The following is a 22,269-nucleotide window of genomic DNA, read 5'->3' as shown; positions in this document are numbered from 1 at the left end:
ATTCAAGAGGCCTGGAATTTGAGTTTTCACTATCACAGGCTATTTTTGTTGTTGTTAGTATATTACCCGCTGACATTTATTGAGTTCTCTAGTATAGGTACTGTATGTAGTATGCATGGAGCTTTAGTCTCTCCATTATCCTCTGAAACAACCCTATCTTTTAGTTACTCTGATTAAACCCACTTAAGAGAAAAGGAGGTTTGGACGGTTTAAGTAACTTGCCCTTGGCTGTACATCTGGTTAAATGCTAAACTAGGACTTCAAACCTATGGAGTCTAACGCTGGAACCTAAATTAATAACCACTATGTTATCTGCCTTCCCTATTTAAACCAACTATATTTAATGTAGTTTTTCTATTTTAACAAATGGAATACTGCTACCCAATTTAGAGTCATAGTAAAATGATAAATAAAAACAGAAGTGATCATGGATGCTCTGAATTTCTTGCAGGTAAGCACTTCTGTCAACTGTAGGTTATGCTGCCATTTTACATACAGAGAGCATTACGTTGCTTTGATATGTGTAACCATAATACGTTACAGTTTAGCATCATTTACCCCTCTATTTACTGCGTTGGGTGATATGATGGCACTCACATTTTGATATTATGCTGAAATGATTTTTACTTTTCAGAAGTTTCTACTATTGATTTTGACATTTGTCTTTTTCCTCCTCTAGAATGACCTTCCTTTCTCATACTACTATGTTCCCCTCTTTTTTCGTACTCTTTCTGCCTTTTCTTCTATCTTAAATTGTGTTTAAAAGAAAATATAACTGTTATTCTCTTGCAGTCAAGTCGTTTATAGAATTTGTCTTTAATGGAAATATTTTAACTAATAGAATTTGGTAGAGTTGATGGAATTTTTACAATGTGTATTCCCATTTACAGTTTTTATTTAAGTTCAAGTATTAGTTTGAAAGGACTATGAGTCTAATATGAGAAATAATTGGCTTTAGGGGGAAAACTAACTCTTTTAGAGCTATTGTAGGGCTTGTGATAATTCTGACTTATTTTTTTTCCTGTCTAATGCTGCTTTTAAATTTAAGACTTGTCACATTTGCATTTATTTAATGAATATGGAGCCTTGAAGATCATAGTTTTTATCTCAAAGAAGTATATATTAGCAATGGAATATGTATTCTGTATTTAAATATTTGTAACAGGATGGTTTGTTTTCAATCATGTGGGAAGGTAAAATGGAAACATTTGGATCATGTTGTAAGATATATATATATACACACACACACACATATATGCACACACATACATGTGTATATATGCACACTTTTTTATGGGCAATTGCAGGCAAATACATGATCTGCAGATAGCAGATTGCTTAAATATTTTATTTCTTTATGAGTCACAAATTATCCTTCCAAAATATTCCAAAAAGTATCCAATTTTTTATAGGCTTTCAGACATGGAGTGACTGTGGTAGTTTACACTTCTTCCCCTAGAGAAAGACGAATTTAATCCAAGTCTTGGGTGGAAAATAAATCTAAAAGAAAGGAAATTTTATTAATTTTTTAAGAGTCTACATTTTTTTCATTGTGGGCCTCTTTTCATTAGTAACTTCTGTTTTATTGCTATAAACCTGTGAAAAAAATGAGTGCTCAAGAACATAGCACTCAAGAAACATACTCAAGAAACCACCCAGGGGTGTGGTAAAGATAAAATTTATTCTTTGCTTTATAGTTTATAGTTCTGACAGAGTGTGGAATAAGTATGTAAAATGTTTTCAAAAAAGAAATAATTCCATTTAGTCATTTATTGATTCCTGAAATATTGCTGATGAGATTTTCAGCCATTGTATGTAAAGAGTAGCAGTGCTATGGAATAGATTAGAACATAGATATGTAATAAATGAGTTTGAGAAAAGTCCTGGGAATGTTGATGTTATTTTTAGTTACATTTTTCTTTTTCAAGTCATTGTACTTGTTACTTATTTATTTGTTACTTATTCCACTTTAGTTAATGTATGTGTTTGACAATGAAGGACAGACGTACACTACAATTATAAAACAATTAGGAAAGTGTCTGAATTAAAGATATATCATTCTCACAGGCCAGTTTTTGATAATTCAAGAGCTCAGGTAAATAGATTAGTTCTGCACTGCACTTATTTTAGTCTCTCTCTTTCCATAACACTTGGTCTGAGTATTAATTCAGTTTTAGAGCATGATGATGATGGGCTTTGGATCAAGACAGGTATAGGTTCACATTGGAAGTCATTGCAAATTTCTAATATATGACCTTGGATAAGTTATGTAAGCTCTTTCCTCTCTAAGAGTTCATGTCCCTAGTTATAAGTTGGTTCATTGAGAAGATAAAGTAAGATAAGATATAGAAGGTGCATATTATAGGGTCAAATATCTTGTACTTAGTAGATACTCAATGTTACCTATCATTATTTTGTATTGCCTTTTTTGGTAATATGTTCACAAATACATATGGCTTCTCTTTCTTTATGTTTGTAATGACAAATGCCTGTTATAGTGCTTTTTTCATAGTAGACCTTAGACCTTGAAGCCTATTTATTGATAGTGACATCTTGATATCCAGTAACAGGGGTTTATTGTGTTCTCTGTGCCAGACGCTGTGCTGACACCATTTGTTAAATAGTTAAGGCTATCTTCTTCTTCTTCTTCTTTTTTTTTTTTTTTGAGACAAAGTCTTGCTCTTGTCCCCCGAGACTGGAGTGCAATGGCGCGATCTCTGCTCACTGCAACCTCCGTGTTGTGGGTTCAAGCAATTTTCCTGCCTCAGCTTTCTGAGTAGCTGGGATTACAGGCGTGTGCCACCACGCCCAGCTAATTTTTGTATTTTTAGTAGAGACAGGGTTTCACCATGTTGACCAGGCTGATCTTGAACTCCTGACCTCAGGTGATCCACCAGCCTTGGCCTCCCAAAGTGCTGGAATTACAGGCGTGAACTACCACACCCGCCCAGTTAAGGCTGTCTTCTTAAACATGAAGCTATAGATATTTCTGTAAAGCAAATAATAAAATGTGAACATTACTTGTACTTATTGTATCCAATTATCTTTTACTTTGATATTAAACATTAATATTTTTATTAGGCCACAGAAGATTTAATTGACATGTATGACATTCATAAATGAGAAAGAAAATAATAAAAGTGTATTCTAATCAATGACAAATGGATGTTTGCAAATATTCAGCAATGTAGTAGAGAATTGGAAGAGGAAGAATATACTGTGAACTCGAGTGATTAGGGAAAATTTCCTTGAAAAGGCAGGGAGGATATGAGATTGGGTGAGATTTAGATAGAAAGGTGGATGAGAGAAAATTGGATATAGGAATACAATATTCATGTATGTGGTACGTGGTAGGCACTTAGTATGCTTTCAGCATTTGTCTAAATGAGTTAACTAATGATATTCCTGACAAAGAAGCAATGTTCACACAGCTCAGGAGGTATGGAGGTATTTGAGAATAGCAATAGACTTCTCTTTGTAGAGGGATAAGGTATTTTTAAACAGGCAAATTTGAGAAAGAGGTCTTCAAAAATATTATTTGTAGCACGGAGTTCAACAAAAGTACAAACTGAGAAAAAACTTTTGTATTTACAATTATAAAATCATTGCCAACTTTGAATACAGTTTAGTAATATGACAAAACCAGATGCAAGGGATTTTATAAATGAGTTGGCATGAAGGAAGTCAAAGCAGCTAGTATAGGTGAACTATTATTGTAGAATTTTGTTATTATTTTGAAATACAAAGCAATGTTTGCTTGAAGTCGTGTTGATGAGTTTGTGTCTATTGACAATCATTGATAAGACAAAATGGCCCTTTTAGTATTAAATTAGGGTTAAATTTAGTATTAAATTAAGGATAAATGAGAGAAAGGATTGTTTCCATGTAATCACATATAACCCTCTTTGAAATACATTATGCAGAACAAGGCTGAAGAAAGGAAACAAACAAAAATGAAGTAACCTGACTTTAATTGAAACTGTTTGCCATATGGAGCTCCATAGAATCAGCCTCCACAGATCCTAGCAATGATAGCACTTGATAGTTGATTTTTCCATAACAATATTTATTGCCAATACATAAATAAATGAATACATAAAGAGGCATGTAAATGAATGCTGGTTTGGAACTGGTTGAGTATTTGGGGCAAACATTTTTCTTTTCAAATCCTTAAATTGGGGGTCTATACTTTTGGATGCTGTGGTGAAGAATTTCATTTATATATTTATGTCAGAGAAAAATGTATTTCTGATAGACTCTTTTCTCTTTTGTAGGTTTTTTCATCTGGTCCTGATATACATTATGACCCACATCGCTGGTTAGCAGAAAGCAAGGTAATTGATCTTTGAATCCTAAAGTTATTGTAATATTTATGATCTTTAAGCCATCCTATTTGGTTTAGCCATTTATTTTGTCATGTAACTGAACATGTGAAGCTATAATACTTAATTGCAGGGGAAGAAATCCCTCCAGTCCGTTTAGGGAATCTCTATGTTTTTTATTTTAACATTTAAAAGTTAAATATGTAGGCCTAGAATGAGAGAATAAAGGAAAGCAAAACTGTTGAAATATTAAGAACCAGATTATAAATATATGTGAACATTGACAAGGGAACACAGAAGAAGGAAGAACTAATTCTGTTGTTTGTGCTGGGAGAAAGGTAGGGTATGATGCTACCAGCATGTCATAGACAGCTCCTGGAAAAAAGCTATATTTAAACTTGGCCTTACAAAAATATGGAGTTCTCAAGTTAGTTCGTTATGGATAGAACAATGACATGAAGATGAGAATATTTGAGTAACCACAGATAATGCCCTGAGATTGGTGAGTAAGACATGGGTGGGAGGTGATGGAAAGATGAGGTTTACCTTTGAAGGTCAACTATACATTAGGGAAGCCTCCTAAAACAAAGCATTCTTAACAAGAAAATGAAAGTATAGTGGTTGAACACTGAACTTTAACAATGAACCTGTGCATTTCTAGCCATTTTTGATAGAAACAAATACAAATTTATATTTATGCCACTTGAATTAGGGAATTTAGAATGTTTTGCTGCCTCAGAATGTTTTGGCCAGAAACTTCTGTTGTGCATTAATATTGCATTTCTCCGTTTTCTTTTTCTCAACTTCACAATTCTGACAACAAGAGGAATGTACTTAGAATTTTCTTCCAAGTTAAAGTCTTTATCATTTCTGAACAGAAAGCTTTCACTGCTGTAGTTCAGTTAAATTATGAGAGTCAGAGATGACTCTTAATCATAGCTCTTTAATTTGGGAGCTAGTGAGCAGTTTTCCCTTATCTTTTAATGGGATTGAACTTCTGATCAGACCAGTTCTAATACTGCATGAGACAACAGTTCTTTCTACAGTGTAAATGGGTTGTGATAAAAAATACCACACTGACCAACTGACTAAGGGGGAATTGAATCTATTTACTAGAAAGATGGCTTAAGTTATTGATGGGCTACAATACTGTAATTCCCATGAACTACGACTGGACAGCTCTATAAGTATTGAAGATAAGATCTAAGTCAGAGGACAAAATACTATATGGAAAGCAGAATTGCTCTTCAGATAGTCCATTCTGACATCTTGCAGTGTTAGAAGGACCTCTGAGGGCATTCAGTAATTGTTTTCATAAATCTGCCAAGTGAATTTGTTCTGTTAGTATTAATTCTAGAAAACAAGGATTGGGTGGGGTTTGCATCACAATTGCTTTGTTGGCAGTAGTGGCATAATAAAAGTATGAAGTCCAATTGAGAGTTGGACTATACTTACAGGTAAAATAGCTAATGAATGGTAATAAGAAATTACAGGAAGGAAGAGGGTTGAGATGGTCTGTATTAGTCAGGGTTCTCTAGAGGGATGGAACTAATGGAATAGATCTCTTTATAAAGGGGAGTTTATTAAGTATTTACTCACACGATCACAAGGTCCCACAATAGGCCATCTGCAGGCTGAGGAGCAAGGACAGCCAGTCCAAGTTACAAAACTGAAAAACTTGGAGTCCAGTGTTCAAGGGCAGGAAGCATCCAGCACGGGAGAAAAATGTAGGCTGGGAGACTGGACCAGTCTCTCTTTTCATATTTTTCTGCCTGCTTATATTTTAGCCATGCTGGTAGCTGATTAGATTGTGCCCACTCAGATTAGGGTGGGTCTGCCTTTCCCAGCCCATCCACTCAAATGTTAATCTCCTTTGGCAACACCCTCACAGACACACCCAGGCTCAATACTTTGTATCCTTCAGTCTAATCAATTTGGCACTCAGTATTAACCATCACATGGTCATTAAGGAATGCCAGGTAAGCAGTTTCCATAGATTAGGGGTATGTTTTTGTAATAAGTTCTAACAAGGTGTGGTAAGGCCATGTTTTCTTCAGCTTAATGGAATTTACTGAGAAACTACTATGTCTCAGAGGCTGTTACATGCTGTGGGCATAAAAAAATGAACAAGGCACAGTGACTTACGCCTGTAATTCCAGCACTTTGGGAGGCCAAGGTGAGGGAATCACGAGGTCAGGAGATTGAGACCATCCTAGCTTACACGGGGAACCCCTGTCTCTACTAAAAATACGAAAAATTAGCTGGCCATGGTGGCATGCGTCTGCGGTCCCAGCTACTCGGGAGGCTGAGGCAGGTGAATTGCTTGAACCCGGGAGGCAGAGGTTGCAGTGAGCCAAGATCGCGCCACTGCACTCTGGCCTGGGCGACAGAGCGAGACTTCATCTCAGAAAAAAACCAAGACGTTGTCCTGGTCTTTAGAAAAGACAGACATATATGCAGATAATTTCAGTCTTATAAGTAAGAGCTGTAATAGAAGCATGCAGAAGCTACCACAGAGGCTGATGTCCCAGATGAATATTGAAACCATCCAGGTAAAGAGCAAAGAGCAACCATGCAAAGAACAAAGTTCTAGGAAAGGCACAGAACAGAAGCAATTTGATGAATGCAAAGAAAGCTCAAATAATTTGGCAATAGTAAAATATGAACATATGACATGGAGAATGGCAGGGGATGGGGCTCCAGAGGGATTAGGATTAGGTTCATCCAGTAGAGCATTATTTGCCATTTTGAGGATCCTGGATTCAGATCTACATTGCATGGAGAATCACAAAGGAGTTTTGAACAGGATAGAGTAGCATTGCTTATATTTATATTTTGGTAGTGAAGTGAAAGGTAGATTAGAGTTGGTAAGATTTGAGGTAGAGAGACCAGTTAAGAAGCTTAGAGTGAGAGTCTGAATTAAGAAAATTGTTCAGACATTCAGAGGAAAGGACAGACTGGAGTGATTTTGTTGACAGCATACCCGTGATGAGAGATGTTGTATTCTAGGGTGATAGAGAAAGAAATTTCCAGGATTTTCTAGCCGAAGTAGAAGACTCCAGTCAGGGGTTAGTATCTGAATAAATGAACAGGTAGTCTCCCAGACAGGCAAATTCGTGGCAGTATTGAAAGAGTTTCCACCAGGGAGACTGATAGTCAGAAATTTCTAATTGGACAGGAAGGCCCCAAGAGAAGCAAGGACAAAGACACAGATCACAGTTTTTGTTCACATCATGGCAAGAAGTGAGAAGTACTAAAGATATTCACATGGAGATGGTAGGGACAGCATGTCATATCTAGCACGGGCCAGCACTCTCAAGATGGATTCACCTACTAGAGAGAATCACTGTTGAGTCCACGTTACATTATTGTTTTGTGACAGAGAATAAAGAAAAGCTGGTATTAGCTGTGCTTCCACATCAGGCAGGATCCTGAGTGCATTGGTGTTCATATAAGAACACATTTAATTCCTGGATCCAGTATTTATTCCCTTAAGAAACAAAAAGGTGAATTTATATACTTTTTTGATGGTGTAAAGCTATACTTTTTCTTCTTGGCCTTTGCCCCATTGTATTGAAATTCCCCATTTGCTTCTGTTTCTTTAGTCTGTAAATGTGACTAGGGAAGATCTGTGCTTATCCTGTTCCTTACTACATCTTTAGCACTTATCACAATGCCTGGCTAAATGTTCAATAAATATTTTTTAAAAGAGTAATTATATTGGGCATGCTACATTTTCCCAGTTGAGGCACTTCCTCAACTTAAATATTATAGAAAAATAAATAACAAGCACATGAGATTTCAGTGAATATATTAATTCCTCAGTACTGGTGTTATTTGATCATAGCTATAAACTTGGAGATTAGATGGGTAAGAAATACACTTCCAATTTTAGGGAGAAGATTTTTTTATATTGTGTTGTTTGATATCACGCCAAAGAGTTACACTTTTTATAGTATTGTATATTCTAGGCATTGACAAACATTTGCTTTTCCACACTGTTTAAGTGATGTAGCTTTAAAGATCATGTAGTTTGACTGCCTCGTTTTGTAGACTGAAGAAACTGAGGCCCAAGATGTTTTTAGTTTTACCTAAGGACATAAAGCTAATTAGTTACTGAGAAGGGCTTAGACCTCTGGCCTCAGAACTCTGTTCCATCATTTTTCTCCCTTGGTTGTGTAATCCACACTTGAATATAAACCTTACATTTACAAATATTGTCTTTTTATTGATGTGGATTTTTTAAAACATTGTGTGAGAAGTATTAGGCCCAGTGTACTTAATTCTTGTTGATAGATGTGGATAAATATCTAATAGTTTATCCTTCTGATATAGAATGGAAAATGTTACACTCAGTATCTTGACTGATTTGTTGGAAATACTCTTTAGATTATTTACGTGGAATATATTCAGTTAATTGAGCAAAAATATATGTACTACTGTGGAGATTAGTTTGCTTTTTTCTTGATTATATTTATAACTTAGTTAAAAGGTGAAGAAAGTATTACTGAAAAAATTACATATTTTTAGGTTGACTTGTATTGACTTGTTGACTCTTGCATTTCTAATTTAATTCTTGTTTAGATGGCTGACCACGTTCTAAAAAATTGCCATCCTCTTTATCTCTGGTTCTTATACAAATGTTTTCTTTCAAAATTGTTTCTAGAGGTTTGGGAAAAGAAGCACAGAAATTAAAGGAGCAAAATTCTGGTTCCTAATATTACTGTTACCTTTATAAGCTATAATCTTTTTATTTAAATTTTCTGTGGTCCTTGATTTTTAGCTTTGAGTCATTTCTTAGTGCCTTTAGTATATTATTACCCTAGGACTCAGTAGAAGAGTCTCACAGATTAAAAAGATCATCTTGGTAGTTTTACTAGATACTTATGAATATTTTCACCTAATCAGAAGCTATCAACTAAACTACGAAGGATGAAAAAAATGCCATTACCTGGGTGTGGTGGCTCACACCTATAATCCCAGCACTTTGCGAGGCCGAGGTGGGCAGATGATCTGAGGTTAGGAGTTTGAGACCAGCCTGACCAACATAGTGAAACCACCATCTCTACTGAAAATACAAAAATTAGCTAGGTGTGGTAGCCGGAGCCTGTAGTCCCAGCTACTTGAGATGCTGAGGCAGGAGAATTGCTTGAACCTAAGAGGCAAAGGTTGTAGTGAGCCTATATTGTGCCATTGCACTCCAGCCTGGGCGGCAGAGCGAGACTCCATCTCAAAAAAAAAAAGCAAAACAGACATATTTACAAATTCATTCTCTATCTTGGTTTATTTAGCAATACTTGTTGATGTAGTTAAATAAATGATCCTATTATGTAATCTGTAAAATACTCCGGTGAGTGGTTAATAGAATGGTTTTTGCTCTGTGATTAATAGCCTTGTCAGCTAATTATTATTGGGAATTGTTAAAGTTATTTCTATATAGTGTTCCAAGCTGCTTCCTCAAGATACTTAATGCAGATGTTGGGTATTTATCCAACAAACACAGATTCTCATAATTGATTATTGATTGATTAAATTTCCATAGGTTGATATTTTATTTTATGGGATTAATAATATATTCTACATACAGATTCAATTCATAAAAAATTCCTAACTATAGTTTATTTTTAATTTTGTTTGACAATGGAATAAAGGCCTCATAAGAATAGACTGAAGCCATAGGTCATATTATATTAATCTGTTACAGGCTGCCATAACGAAATACCACACAATGAATGACTTAAACAGTAATTTATTTTCTCACAGTTCTGGAGGCTGTAAGTTCAAGATCAAGGTGCCAGGTTTGGTTTCTGGCGAGACCTCTCTTCTTGGCTCATAGATGGCCACCTTCTCTTTGTGTACTTATGTGACCTTTCTTCTGTGAGGCTGGAAGAGAAAGAGTGTTCTGCTATCTCTTCTTCTTGTAAGGACAGGATTCCTATCAGATAGAGTCCACTCTTATGACCTCATTTAACCTTAATTATCTCCCTAAAGGCCCCATCTCCAAATACAGTCACACTTGGGGTGAGAACTTCAACATATGAAGTCGGAGGGGACAGAATTCAATCCATAACACATATCAAATCTGACTAATACCTTGTTAGGGATTTTGTTGTTGTTGTTGTTATTTTTTTTGTTTTTTCCCCAGAACCATTAGTATTATTGTTAGGACAAAACAGATTTATTGTTTCTCCATTACCATCTCTTGTAGTAGCAGTGACCATAGGTAGTAATTACACAAAGGTGAAAGACTAGGATGGAATAGGTGGAAAAGCATTGGAGAAAAGGAAATGTGAAGTGATTTTTTAAATTTGCAATTAAATCACTGGGTTAGAAGAGATTACTGGAGGATTGTGCTGGGACCCATTTTGTTTGGACCACGTGGGTTATTAAAAATTGAATTGGTAGCAAACATTTGAAAAAGCAGACAATTGCATAAATACAATATGGAAGTTTTGTGTGGGAAACATCAGAAGATCTGATAAAAAAGTAGAGTTTCATTCGTATATGGCAGAAAACAGTTGGAAATGAGAAAAACCATGGACCTGACCACATTAGCAGGGACAACTACACTATGGTTTGACATAGTCCCCTCCATTCTTTATTCATTTCCAACATGGGGGAAAAGTGTTGCATTTTATCATTATGCTTGCTCTGTTAATTTTCTTAAAGTAGATTTAAGAGAAACAGATACATTTCTGTATTTTCTATCAACTTCTTTTATTGATGTTTTCTACCTTGCGCTTGTAACTACTCACATTTGCCATCTATGGTGCATACCAACCAGATTAAAGCCTACTATATTGTCTAATAGTGACTTGTTCCTAGAACAGGTGGTCTTTCTATTGATAGGAGGTTGAAAAACTGTCTTCTTTTTCACTCCTGTGGAGTCTGTGGTCAACTGTAAACGTCATATCTTTTATGAGTCCATGTTCTTGTTGCCATTTTTTTAAATGTATTCCTTCAGGTTTGTCTGTTTTAAATTTTATCCTGTGCTTATATATTTCTTTTGTTTGCCAAAATTGTTTAATTTGTTATCTGCTAAAAGTTGATATTTTGATATAGGCATGCAACATATAATGATCACATCATTATAAAAGGGATATCTATCACCTTAAGCACTTGTTTCTCATGTGTTTCAAATATTCCAATTCTACTCTTTTAATTATTTAAAAATGCATGATAAATTACTGTTCATCATAATCACCCTGTTGTGCTATCAAATACTAGATATTACTCATTCTATATATACCCATTTAACCATATGCACTGCCTCCCTCTCCCACTACCCTTCCCAGTCTCTAGTAACCATCATTATTGTACTTTCTATCTCAATGAGTTCAATTGTTTTAATCTTTAGTTTCCAGAAATGAGTGAGACATGTGAAGTTTGTCTTTCTTTGCCTGGCTTATCTCACTTCACATAGTGTCTCAAGTTCCATAAATGTTGTTGCAAATGACAGGATTTCACTCTTGTGTATGGCTGAATAGTACTCCGTTGTGTATATGCACCACATTTCCACACTTTCTTTATCCATTTGTCTGCTAATGGACAGTTAGGTTGCATCCAAATCTTGGCCATTGTGATTAGTGCCACAACAAATGTGGGAGCACAGACATTGCTATCCTGATTTCCTTTCTTTGGAGTATATACCTAGCAATGGGATTGCTGGATTGTATGGTAGCTCTAGTTTTAGTTTTTTGAGGAACCTCCATACTGTTCTCCGAAGTGCTTGGGTTACCAGGTAGAGTCTTTTTTTCTCTTGCCTACTTTCCCTCAAAACAAACGCAGTGTTTCTCTCAGTGCTGAACTGGCTGGAGCTGGAGGAGGTTTGAAACAAGCGCCTCTGCGTCCACAACCACTGGGACTATGCTGGGACAGATCTGAAGCCAGCACAGTACTGAGTCTCTCCCAAGGCTTATGGTGACTATTGTCTGACTACTTCTGATGTTTATTCAAGATCCAAGGGCTCTCTAGTCAGCAGATGGTGAAGCCAGCCAGGCTTGTGTGTTTCTCTTCTGGGCGACACGTTTCTTTCTGGCCTAGGCAGAGTTTAGAAATGCTCCCTGGGAGATAGGGCCTGGAGTCAGGAATTTTAGGAGTCTACTTTGCGCTTTATTTTACTGTGGCTTGAGTTGGTACCCATGTTGCAAGACAAAGTTTCTTTTACTCTTCCCTCTCCTTTCATCAAGGAGAAGGTGTATCTCTTTGTGCCCACCTCAGCTGAGAGCACACAGGGTTACACCTAAAGCCTGTCTCACAGTTTTGTAAGTTAGAAACATGGGTATTATGGGTTATATGTCTTGACCGTTACTGATTTCTCTCTCTAACCCTAACATGTGAGGAACTACCACATCTCAAAAATGTACACTTTGGTTCTTCCCTTTGTATTTTCACTTGCTTGGAGTATTATAACAAACTCTTGATTTCCAGCCTTCAGCATGTGTTTCATACTCTGTGTAGAAAACACTTTCTAAAGAATAGCCCAATTTGCTGCCTTGATTGTCATAGGAGGATGTTGGTATACCATCTCATATTTTTCCTGTATTCTCCATTAGTGCTTCAGCAGAAAATTATAATAGAAAGTACTTATTTTATCTGGCAAAGAGTTGACCCTGTTTCCTGGTTTTCTGTCCTATGGAAGCTTTTTATTGTTCTGTATTCGCATGGATGTTTCAAAGGGAGTATTGAGAAGTGAAGTAGGCTTTGTTAAATTTCTGCAATCATAACTGGAAGTGCACAGCCCAATTTAATTTTCAGACTTCCTACATTTAGCCAGTGACATCCAGACAAGACAGAGGCCTATAGATTCCATAGCGTGTACTAAAGCCAGGTCTCATTTATCCATAGATGTATAATTTTAGCTTTGTTTTTCTGTCTTGACTTACTCTCTACCCTTCCTTGTTTTGTGTGTGTAAATAACAGCTTAATTGAGATATAATTCATATATCATACAATTCATCCATTTAGAATGCACCATTTAATGCTTTTTAGTGTATTTACAGAATTGTGCAGTCATCACCACATTTAATTTGAGAACACTTTCATCACCTCAAGTAGAAAATCAGGACACCTTAGCCATCACCTATAAATCCAACCACCAGTTCTAGTCTGCCATTAATCTTTCTGTCTCTGTAGATTTGTCTATTCAGGACATTTTAAATAAATATAATTTTTTTTTTTTTTTGAGATAGAATCTTGCTCTGTTGCCTAGGCTGGAGTGCAGTGGCGCAATTTTGGCTCACTGCAACCTCCGCCTCCTGGGTTCAAGCAATTCTCCTGCCTCAGCCTCCTGAGTAGCTGGAATTATAGGCATATGCCACCATGCCTGGCTAATTTTTGTGTTTTCAGTAGAGACGGGGTTTCACTATGTTGGTCAGGCTGGTCTCGAACTCCTGACCTCATAATCTGCCCGCTTCGGCCTCGCAAAGTGCTGGGATTACAGGCGTGAGCCATTGCCCCCGGCCATAAATATAATCATATAATATGTGGTCTTTTGTGATTGACTTATTTCATTTTAGCAGAATGTTTTCAAGTTTCATCTATATTATGATATATCCATTTTAGCATGTATCATGACCTCAGTTTTTTATTGCCAAATAATATTTGATTGTTTGAATATATTCCATTTTTAAAATCTGTCTATCATTTGATGGAAATTTGGATTGTTTCAATTTCTTGGCTGTTGTTATAATGCTGCTATGAGTAATTTCTGTCCGAGTTTTTGCATGGACATTTGTTTTTCATTTCTCTTGGAGTTTTACCTGGGAGTAGAACTGCTGGGTTGTATGGTACCTCTATGTTTAACCCATAGAGTAACTGTCAGATTATTTTCTAAAGCGATTGCACTGCTGTGCATTCCCACCGGCAGTATGTCAGAGTTCCAGTTTCTCCACATCTACGCAAACAATTGTTATTATCTGTCTTTTTGATATTAGCTACCCTGCTGGGTGTGAAGTAGAGTCTCATTGTGGTTTTGATTTACATTTTCCTGACGGCTAATGATGTTCAGCATCTTTTCATGTGCTTATTGGCTATTTGTATATCTTCGTTGGAGAAATATCTATTTACATCCTCTGTACGTTTCATAAACGGCATCATTTGTCTTTTTATTATTGATTTCTTTATGAATCCGACATATAATTCCCTCATTAGACATTGAGTTGCAAATATTTTCTCCCACTTAGCAGGTTGTCTCTTCTCTTTGTTGGTGGTGGCCTTTGAAGTACAGAATTTTAATTTCAAAGAAGTTCAATTTGTCAGCTTTTTTTCTTTGATGGCTTCTGCTTTTGGTGTTATACCTAGGAAATTACTGCCAAGTCAAGGTCACAACGATTTATGCCTGTGTTTTCTTTTAATAATCTTATAGTTTCAGCTCTTAACATTTAGGTCTGTGATCCTTTTGGGGTTAGTTTTTGTATATGGTGTGAAGTAGGGGGTACAAATGAATTCTTTTGTGTTTGTATATTTAGTTGTCTTAGCACCATTTGTTGGTGAGACTATTCTTTTCTCCATTAATTTTTTTTTGTCTCTTTTATTGAAAATCAATTGACATTTATGTAAGGGTTTATTTTTAGACTTTCACTTCTGTTCCTTCAGTCTGTATATCTGTCCTTATGCCAGTACCACACCATCTTGATTACTGTAGCTCTGTAGTAAGCTTTGGAATAGATAAGTATGAATCCTCCAGTTATATTCTTCTTTTCCAATATCTTTTGTTTTTGGCTATTTTGGAAATTTGCCTTGAATTCCCATATGAAACATAGGATCAACTCATCAATTTCTTTAAAGAAGCCAGATGGGATTCTGAAAGGGATCCTGTTAAATCTGTAGATCAGGCAGGATGTATTGCTATCTTAATAATATTCTCTTTCAATCCATGTATCTAGGATATCTTCCCACTTAGTCTTCAGTTTTTTAAAAAGCATTTTGTAGTTTTAAGATATAAGTTTTGCAGTTTTATGTTTATCACTAAGTACTTCATTTTTGATACTATTGCAAATATGATTATCTTAATGTTATTTTTGGATTGCTCATTGCAAATATTAATATATAGAAATATAATTAATTTTTGTATTGATTTTATGTATTGCAATATGCTGGACTCTTTTATTAGTTCTAATAGATTTTTTTCATGGAATTACTAGGATTTTCCTGCACATAAGCCTGTTACCTGCAAATAGAGATATGTTCACTTCTTCCTTTTCAATCTGGATATTTTTAATTTCTTTTTATTTTTTGTATAATTGCCTTTTCATAACCCTCTAATACAATGTTAGATGGAAGTGGTGAGAGCTGTTATCCTTTTCTTGTTTCTGGTCTTAGTGTGAAAGCATTCAGACTTTTACTATTAAGTATAATAGTTGTGGGTTTTCCATAGAAATTTTAAAAATCATATTAAGGAGGTTCTCTTCTATTTGTAGTTTTTTGAGTGTCTTTTTTATGAAGGAATGTTTAACTTTATTATATGCTTTTTCTGTATCTTTTGATATAATTATATAAGATATCATTTGTCCCTAGTTCTATTAATATGGTTTATTACATTAATATCTCTTAAACCTTGCATTCATGGGATAACTTCCACTTGATCATTGTATTAGTTTGTTCTCACTCTGCTATAAAGAACTACCTGAGACTGAGTAATTTATAAAGAAAAGAGGTTTAATTGACTCACAGTTCTATAGGCTGTGCAGGATGCTTGGTTGGGGAGGCCTCAGGAAACTTACAGTCATGGTGGAAGGGTGAAAGGGAAGCAAGCATGTCTTGTCTTCACATGGCAGCAAGAGAGAGAGGGCAAAGGATGAAGTCTACACACCTTTAAACAACCAGATCTCTCGAGAACTCACTATCATAAGGACAGCAAGGGGGAAACTGCCCCCATGATCCAATCACCTCCCACTGGGTCCCTCCCCCAACATTGGAAATTATAATTCGACATGAGATTTGGGTGGAGACACAGAGCCAAACCATATTAATCGTGATGTTCATTTTATGGCTTGCTGAGTTCTGTTTGCTAGTATTTTCTCGAGGATTTCAAAAAAAAAATCTGTATTCGTCAGGCATATTCATAAGTACAGCTTTATTATAAGTGGCCTGGGGAAATGGCAATTGGGACCCCAGTATTCTCAGCCTGCTGTGCTTGGAGAGAGTAACCATCCTATCAGTGGGACATTGGGGGAGCAAGGGATTCTCAACATCTTGCTGCACTTGGCCAGGAATTTAGCCTATGCAAATCAGAGCTGCAAGGCTGAAAAATCCTGGTGATCTGCCCATCTAGTATGCTATAGTGTACCTTGACTGTGAACTGGAGAAAGAGAAAACCCTGTTTTCTTGGCAGTGTTTTTCTGGAATGAGGAGTGGAGCTTTTGTCACACTGAGGGTAGAAGGAGGGAGTCAGTTATGCCTCAAGTGCCACTTTAATGAGGTTAACTAGACTTTCTTGAATAAATGTTTCTTCATTTGCTGTATGGCCACAGGACAATATTTAGAAATATAAATAGAGTGCCACTGCACTCTATCCCAGGCGACGGAGTGAGATTATGTCTCAAAAAAAAAAAAAAAAAAGAGAGAGAGAAAGAAAAAAAGATAGGTGAGGTTAGAATCTGTGAAGAAGAGTTGCCAGATCTGTGAAGAAGAGTAGCCAGAATTCACCTTTCTTGTGTCTTAGAAGCATAAACATTAACTCTATATCTTCTAGTCAATAAAAAATCTCTCCTCATACCTAATTAGCTAGATCAATGGGGATATGCATTTTTAGAAGTCATGCTAGGAATTTTCTCTTTTAAAAAATTCTCTGAAGGAATACTTCTTTTATAGAAAGTCTGTAGGTTCTATTCTGGGCTGTATTTGTTTTTAAAATTCCTACGCCTATACTAGGCTGCCCTGTATATCAAATCAGAGGATTACCTATCATATTATTGAAAGTTTAATAGGCCAAACTTTGTCTTTCTAAAGGGATTTTATAAAAATCTCTGAATATCATGGCTTAATTTCTGAACCAGCTTTTGATTGATATAGACCATTATGCAAATTAAACATGGGTATTTGAACATTTTGCAAAAATTTCCTAGTTAATTATCTGTATGTGTTCAAATTATCGTGACGTCACTTATTTTTTTCCTCCTGGTTTGAAACGCTGCTTTTTTCTGGGTTTCTTTAACCATTAGATATACATGTCGTTTTTTAGACTAAACTTCAGTGGCTCTGTGAGGAACTGAAAGAGAGAGAAAACAGAGAGAAAAATCTGCGACACCAGCTGATGCTCTGCAGACAACAAGTCAGGAATGTGACTGAACACAAGGAATCTGAGCTGCAGTGTCTCTTCCAACAGATAGAAAGGCAGGAGCAGCTTTTGGATGAAATACACCGTGAGAAGAGAGGTGTGTTAGTTGTTCTTTCCTTTTTCTTTGTTTATATTTATGGAATCCTAATCCTAGGATTGGAAAAAACCGACTCCTATTGCATTCAGTTTGAACTGTTTCCAAGCCCATCTCCTTTTCTTGTCTTTGTCGTCTTATCTTTCTTCACTTCTGGGATTAGAAGAGAAAACTCTTCAGCCACAGCTTTCCTCCTGTGTATATGATACCGGCATTCACTGGCTGTGTGCAGGAATTAATTGATAAGACATACTGCTTCTGTCTTAGTAAAATGCTGAAGTTTACATTTACTTCAGCAAAATACCCCTCAGTTCATTCAATACATATTTTGTGCCCATTTTCAAGTATGCACTATTCTAGGTACAGAGGATATATCAGTGAATAAAGCGGAAAACAAAAACAAAAACAAAACAAACCGCCTACCCTTATTTAGCTTATGTTTTATTGGGTGGAGACATAAATATTACAAATAGGTACATTATATAATATATGAGAAGGTTGTAATCACAGTGGAGGAAGCAGTAGAGTAAAGGAAGAAGAGTTTGGCTTCACATATTTTGGAACTCTGTTATTGAATTATTAGCATTGGTTATGGCAATGTGTCCAGTTAGAGGCCTATGATATGTTCTTTATAAAAGGAAAAGAGGGACTGAAGAAGGACCTTGGTTGTGGAATTGGAAAACAGGCAACAAATGCAAAAGACGTTGTGGAGGACCAGCCCAAGGTGAGGAAGAGAGAGGACTCACGGGAGATTCGAAGGTCTCAATGGTTTTGCCATTGTAAGAGGAAAGTCAGGAAGTAGTTGATTTGGTGGGAGAAAAAGAGGGCATGCATTTTTACCTAATTCTTAAAATCAAAACTGTAAGAAAAAAAAAGTATTATGAAGGCCCAAACTTTTGTCACAAGAGATATTTTAATCTTTTGCCTGGTATGTGAAAAATATTGTAATAGTACTGCCTGGTGGATTTGGATGCAATGAACATTTTAGTCTGCTATCAAGCAAATACTGTTAAAGTTGAGGACTTATAAACAAGTTAATTACTAGAAATATAAGCAACATGCTCTTGGTAAAAAGAGTTTTGATTACTTCTGCTGGGGTCCCTGTGGGGACATTTTTGTAGGGCATGTCACTTTATTTTGATCTTAAAAACAAAGCAGGATTTCCATAAGGAAGAGAGGAAGAGAGATTTTCTGCAGAATTTATCTGCCTGGTGATTTAAACATATTTTTTTACAGTGGTACACATAGAGAAGGTAAAAGGCAGCAGTGATTAAGTTTAGATATTTCTGAGACATCAAAGTTAATTGTTAATACAAATTTATAGGTGATTCTCTTTACCATCTTAGAAACTTATCTATTAACTAGAACAAAGTTACCTATCTATAAGTGAAATATGACAGATACACTTTCTATTGGCTAGAATTAATGCCATCTCAGAGTTAATATTTTTAGTTCGATTTAACGTCATAGTAAGTGACATTTGCCAGGTTAACTGAGGCCCTGGGACAAGGAGTTTCCACCACTGATTGCTGCTATATTCATAGATCTGAGTTGTCATACACTTTTAGGGTATTCTGGGCCTGTAAGTCTGGAAATTTGGAATTTGGAGATTCCTGTAGGAGAGGAAATTTATTAAGGGGTTAATGTCAGGAACCTCTTAGAAGTTTAGTAATTATTCACTGAGAAATTCTTCAGTTATAAGAGGTAACAAAGACAAGAGTAAAGAGCTGTAAACTTCAGCTGGGAGGATTTAGGTATAACATAAGAATATGTTGAAACTATCAGGTTTACTAAAACTTAAAATTTATGTGGAAATTGAAAGGAATTTTTCAAAAGTTTTCAGAAGGAGAGGCATTTCTACAGTATAGTTGTATTCTTAGTGTACACAATGCTAGTGAATATGAACAAATATAGAACGTGATTTTCTTATTTTTTCCTGAAACTGAAATAGTGCCTCTTTTTTAAACAGGTGATGGATCTTGCTTTCCAGGCACTGGGTGGTTGTGGTTTTGGCTATTATGTGTACATAGCTTTCCTTCTTGGAATAATCAGAAATTGACATGGCCTGAAATTCCTTTACCTTAAAGATGAAATTTGATTTACTTACTATTTCCAGTTTGGGGTAGGTGCTATACTCTTTTGGCTTTGTTTTATTAGGTGGGATCTTCACCAATTCCTCACTGTCCTCATGCTGTAAGTACAATGTATAGAAAATAGTCATTCCCAGCAGCATGTACTGTACGAAATCTTCCTGAATCTGTCCCTTGCTGTCATGTGTCATTTGTTAGAATGCACATCTAAGGGTGAAATAAGCCATTGTCAAAGTTTCTTTGTTAGGGAGTTATCTTTTCTGAATAGTTATAAAAGGGAAAGTACTACAGGTAAGAGGATGAAGAAGAAAGAAAATGGTCTTCCAGCTCCTCAGAAAATAATGCCTTTGCAGCAGAGAACGAATGCCCAGATTGTTTTTGCTTAACACCTGTGTCTTAGCCAAAAAGTAGGCAGTGAAATATACATCATTTCTATGGGTCTGTTTGTCTATCTATCTATATCTGTATACAGATACAGATACGAATCTCTCTCTCTCTGTGTGTGTGTGTGTGTGTGTGTATACATTTAACTAGTTTGAAGTTTCACCCTAGTAATGGCTGTGAGTGTGGCCTGTCCTGGCCCAAAATACTTTATTTCTTGTCTCAATGAATTTCTGACAGGCACACAGTTGAGAAATGTGTTTTCTAATATGTATCACCTAGCATAGAGTTTCTATGAAGGCAGTGATTTTTTAATGTTTTGCTAAATGCTGTATCTCAGTGCCTAGAAAGAACCTGGTGCACAGTAGACATGTAAAATATGTGTTGCACAACTGAATGAATAAGGGAATTAATGAAAACACTAAAGGAGCACAGTTAATAGGGGAGCCATAATATTAACATTTAGTGAAAAAAAAAATCACTGTTGTGAAAGAAAGCATAGTTTTTCCCCAAAGTTTAGATTTAGAAAGAGATGATATCTTGCCATTGGACCAAATTTATTTATTTTTCCCTGTTTTGAAATTTATTGGATACTTATTAAACTCTGCTTAACCAAAATAAAAATCAGCAAATATTTGGCAGAGGTTGATTAAGTAATTTAATTAGAGTTGTTTACATATTGTTTATGACACTCTGGAATTAGATAACAGTATTTGTCTTTTCTAATATTTCAGTTATGTATTACATTTTATGGTAGCAATGTTTAAATAATTTATATTTTATTCATTTCGTGACAGTATTCTCTAAGAGCTTCCTCATTCATTTAGGGACACAATAACATTGTTAGTATTAATTCTAGCCCCATTGTGTACTATGAGTTAACTCTCTAGTATAACACGTGAAAAAAATTCAAAATACCTAAATATATATATAAAAAAAAGAATATTAAAACTGTGTGTGTGTCTAAAACAGTCTCAGTCTTTAAGAGTAGAATGACTATAACTTTTAGAGTATGATTCTCTATGTACTACTAATCATAGAAAAGCTTGAGCCTGATTATATATGTTCAGTAGAAGGGGCTGTTAATGGGAGAGGTTGAACAGGTGGAAGTTTAACTGGGATAGCAGGATCCCAGAAGGTATGAGTGGATGAGGTCCAAAGTAAAGGTAGAGGCGGGACGCGGCAGCTCACGCCTGTAATCCCAGCACTTTGGGAGGCCAAGGCGGGCGGATCACGAGGTCAGGAGATCGAGACCATGCTGGCTAACACGGTGAAACCCCGTCTCTACTAAAAATACTAAAAAAAAAATTAGCCGAGCGTGGTGGCGGGCGCCTGTAGTCTCAGCTACTCGGGAGTCTGAGGCAGAAGAATGGCGTGAACCCGGGAGGCGGAGCTTGCAGTGAGCCGAGATCGTACCACTGCACTCCAGCCTGGGCGACAGAGCGAGACTCCATCACACACACACACACACACACACACACACACACACACACACACACACACACACACACACACACACACTAAATAAAATTAAAAAAAGGAAAGGTAGAGAAGTGAATCTTGGAAAGAACAAGGGCAAAAGAGTTAGGGATTTCTTGTTTTAATATCCTTTTAGTGTTTTGAATATGCTAGTATATTTGGCAGATTCACTTATCACAATAATTTTTGTAGTGGTTTTCTTATTTTGACGGTTAGCTTCTCAGCATCTGTAATTGAGTCTAATTGATCTTTGCCTTATGTAAGCTCAAAGAAAGGATGAACATATACATAGCCTAGAAGTAGGCAGTGGAGGAAAGATATATTATTTCCCTATCCCTTGTATATACTCAAAGAAAGGATGAGTATTTGGAGAAAAGGAGAGAAGGGATGAGAAGTAGCCACTGGATTTACAATGTAAAACTTTGGCATGACCTGTGTTGGTAATGTCTTAGGAGTGGTTTAAGCCAGATTGGCAAATCTGTATTTTTGGCAACCTGCTTCCGAAGCATAAAACTTGTCATATGATGGATATCCAAAGCATTGGAGCCACCTTAGTGACGAATCTGGCACACTATGCACTGATTATTCTGGCCGTATACATGGCTGTGAGCATGAGTTATTTTA

At 36.1% G+C, this 22,269-nt stretch overlaps 1 protein-coding gene across 14 annotated transcripts in view; it reads left to right on the top strand.

Annotated features, from left to right (window-relative positions):
• The window catches only part of CEP128 (centrosomal protein 128), a 441,752-nt gene that overhangs the window by 176,154 nt on the left and 243,329 nt on the right, over window positions 1-22,269 (top strand). For all 14 annotated transcript variants that reach the window (XM_073998545.1, XM_073998538.1, XM_073998537.1 and 11 more), the window contains 2 exons: window positions 4,275-4,334; window positions 17,506-17,698. In XM_073998545.1, coding sequence (XP_073854646.1) covers window positions 4,275-4,334; window positions 17,506-17,698 — 253 coding nt within the window. The remainder of the gene's footprint in view (window positions 1-4,274; window positions 4,335-17,505; window positions 17,699-22,269) is intronic.

Source organism: Macaca fascicularis, chromosome 7 (genome assembly GCF_037993035.2).
Source record: "Macaca fascicularis isolate 582-1 chromosome 7, T2T-MFA8v1.1".
Taxonomy (NCBI): Eukaryota; Metazoa; Chordata; class Mammalia; order Primates; family Cercopithecidae; genus Macaca; species Macaca fascicularis.
This window is presented reverse-complemented; position numbering and strand designations above follow the sequence as displayed.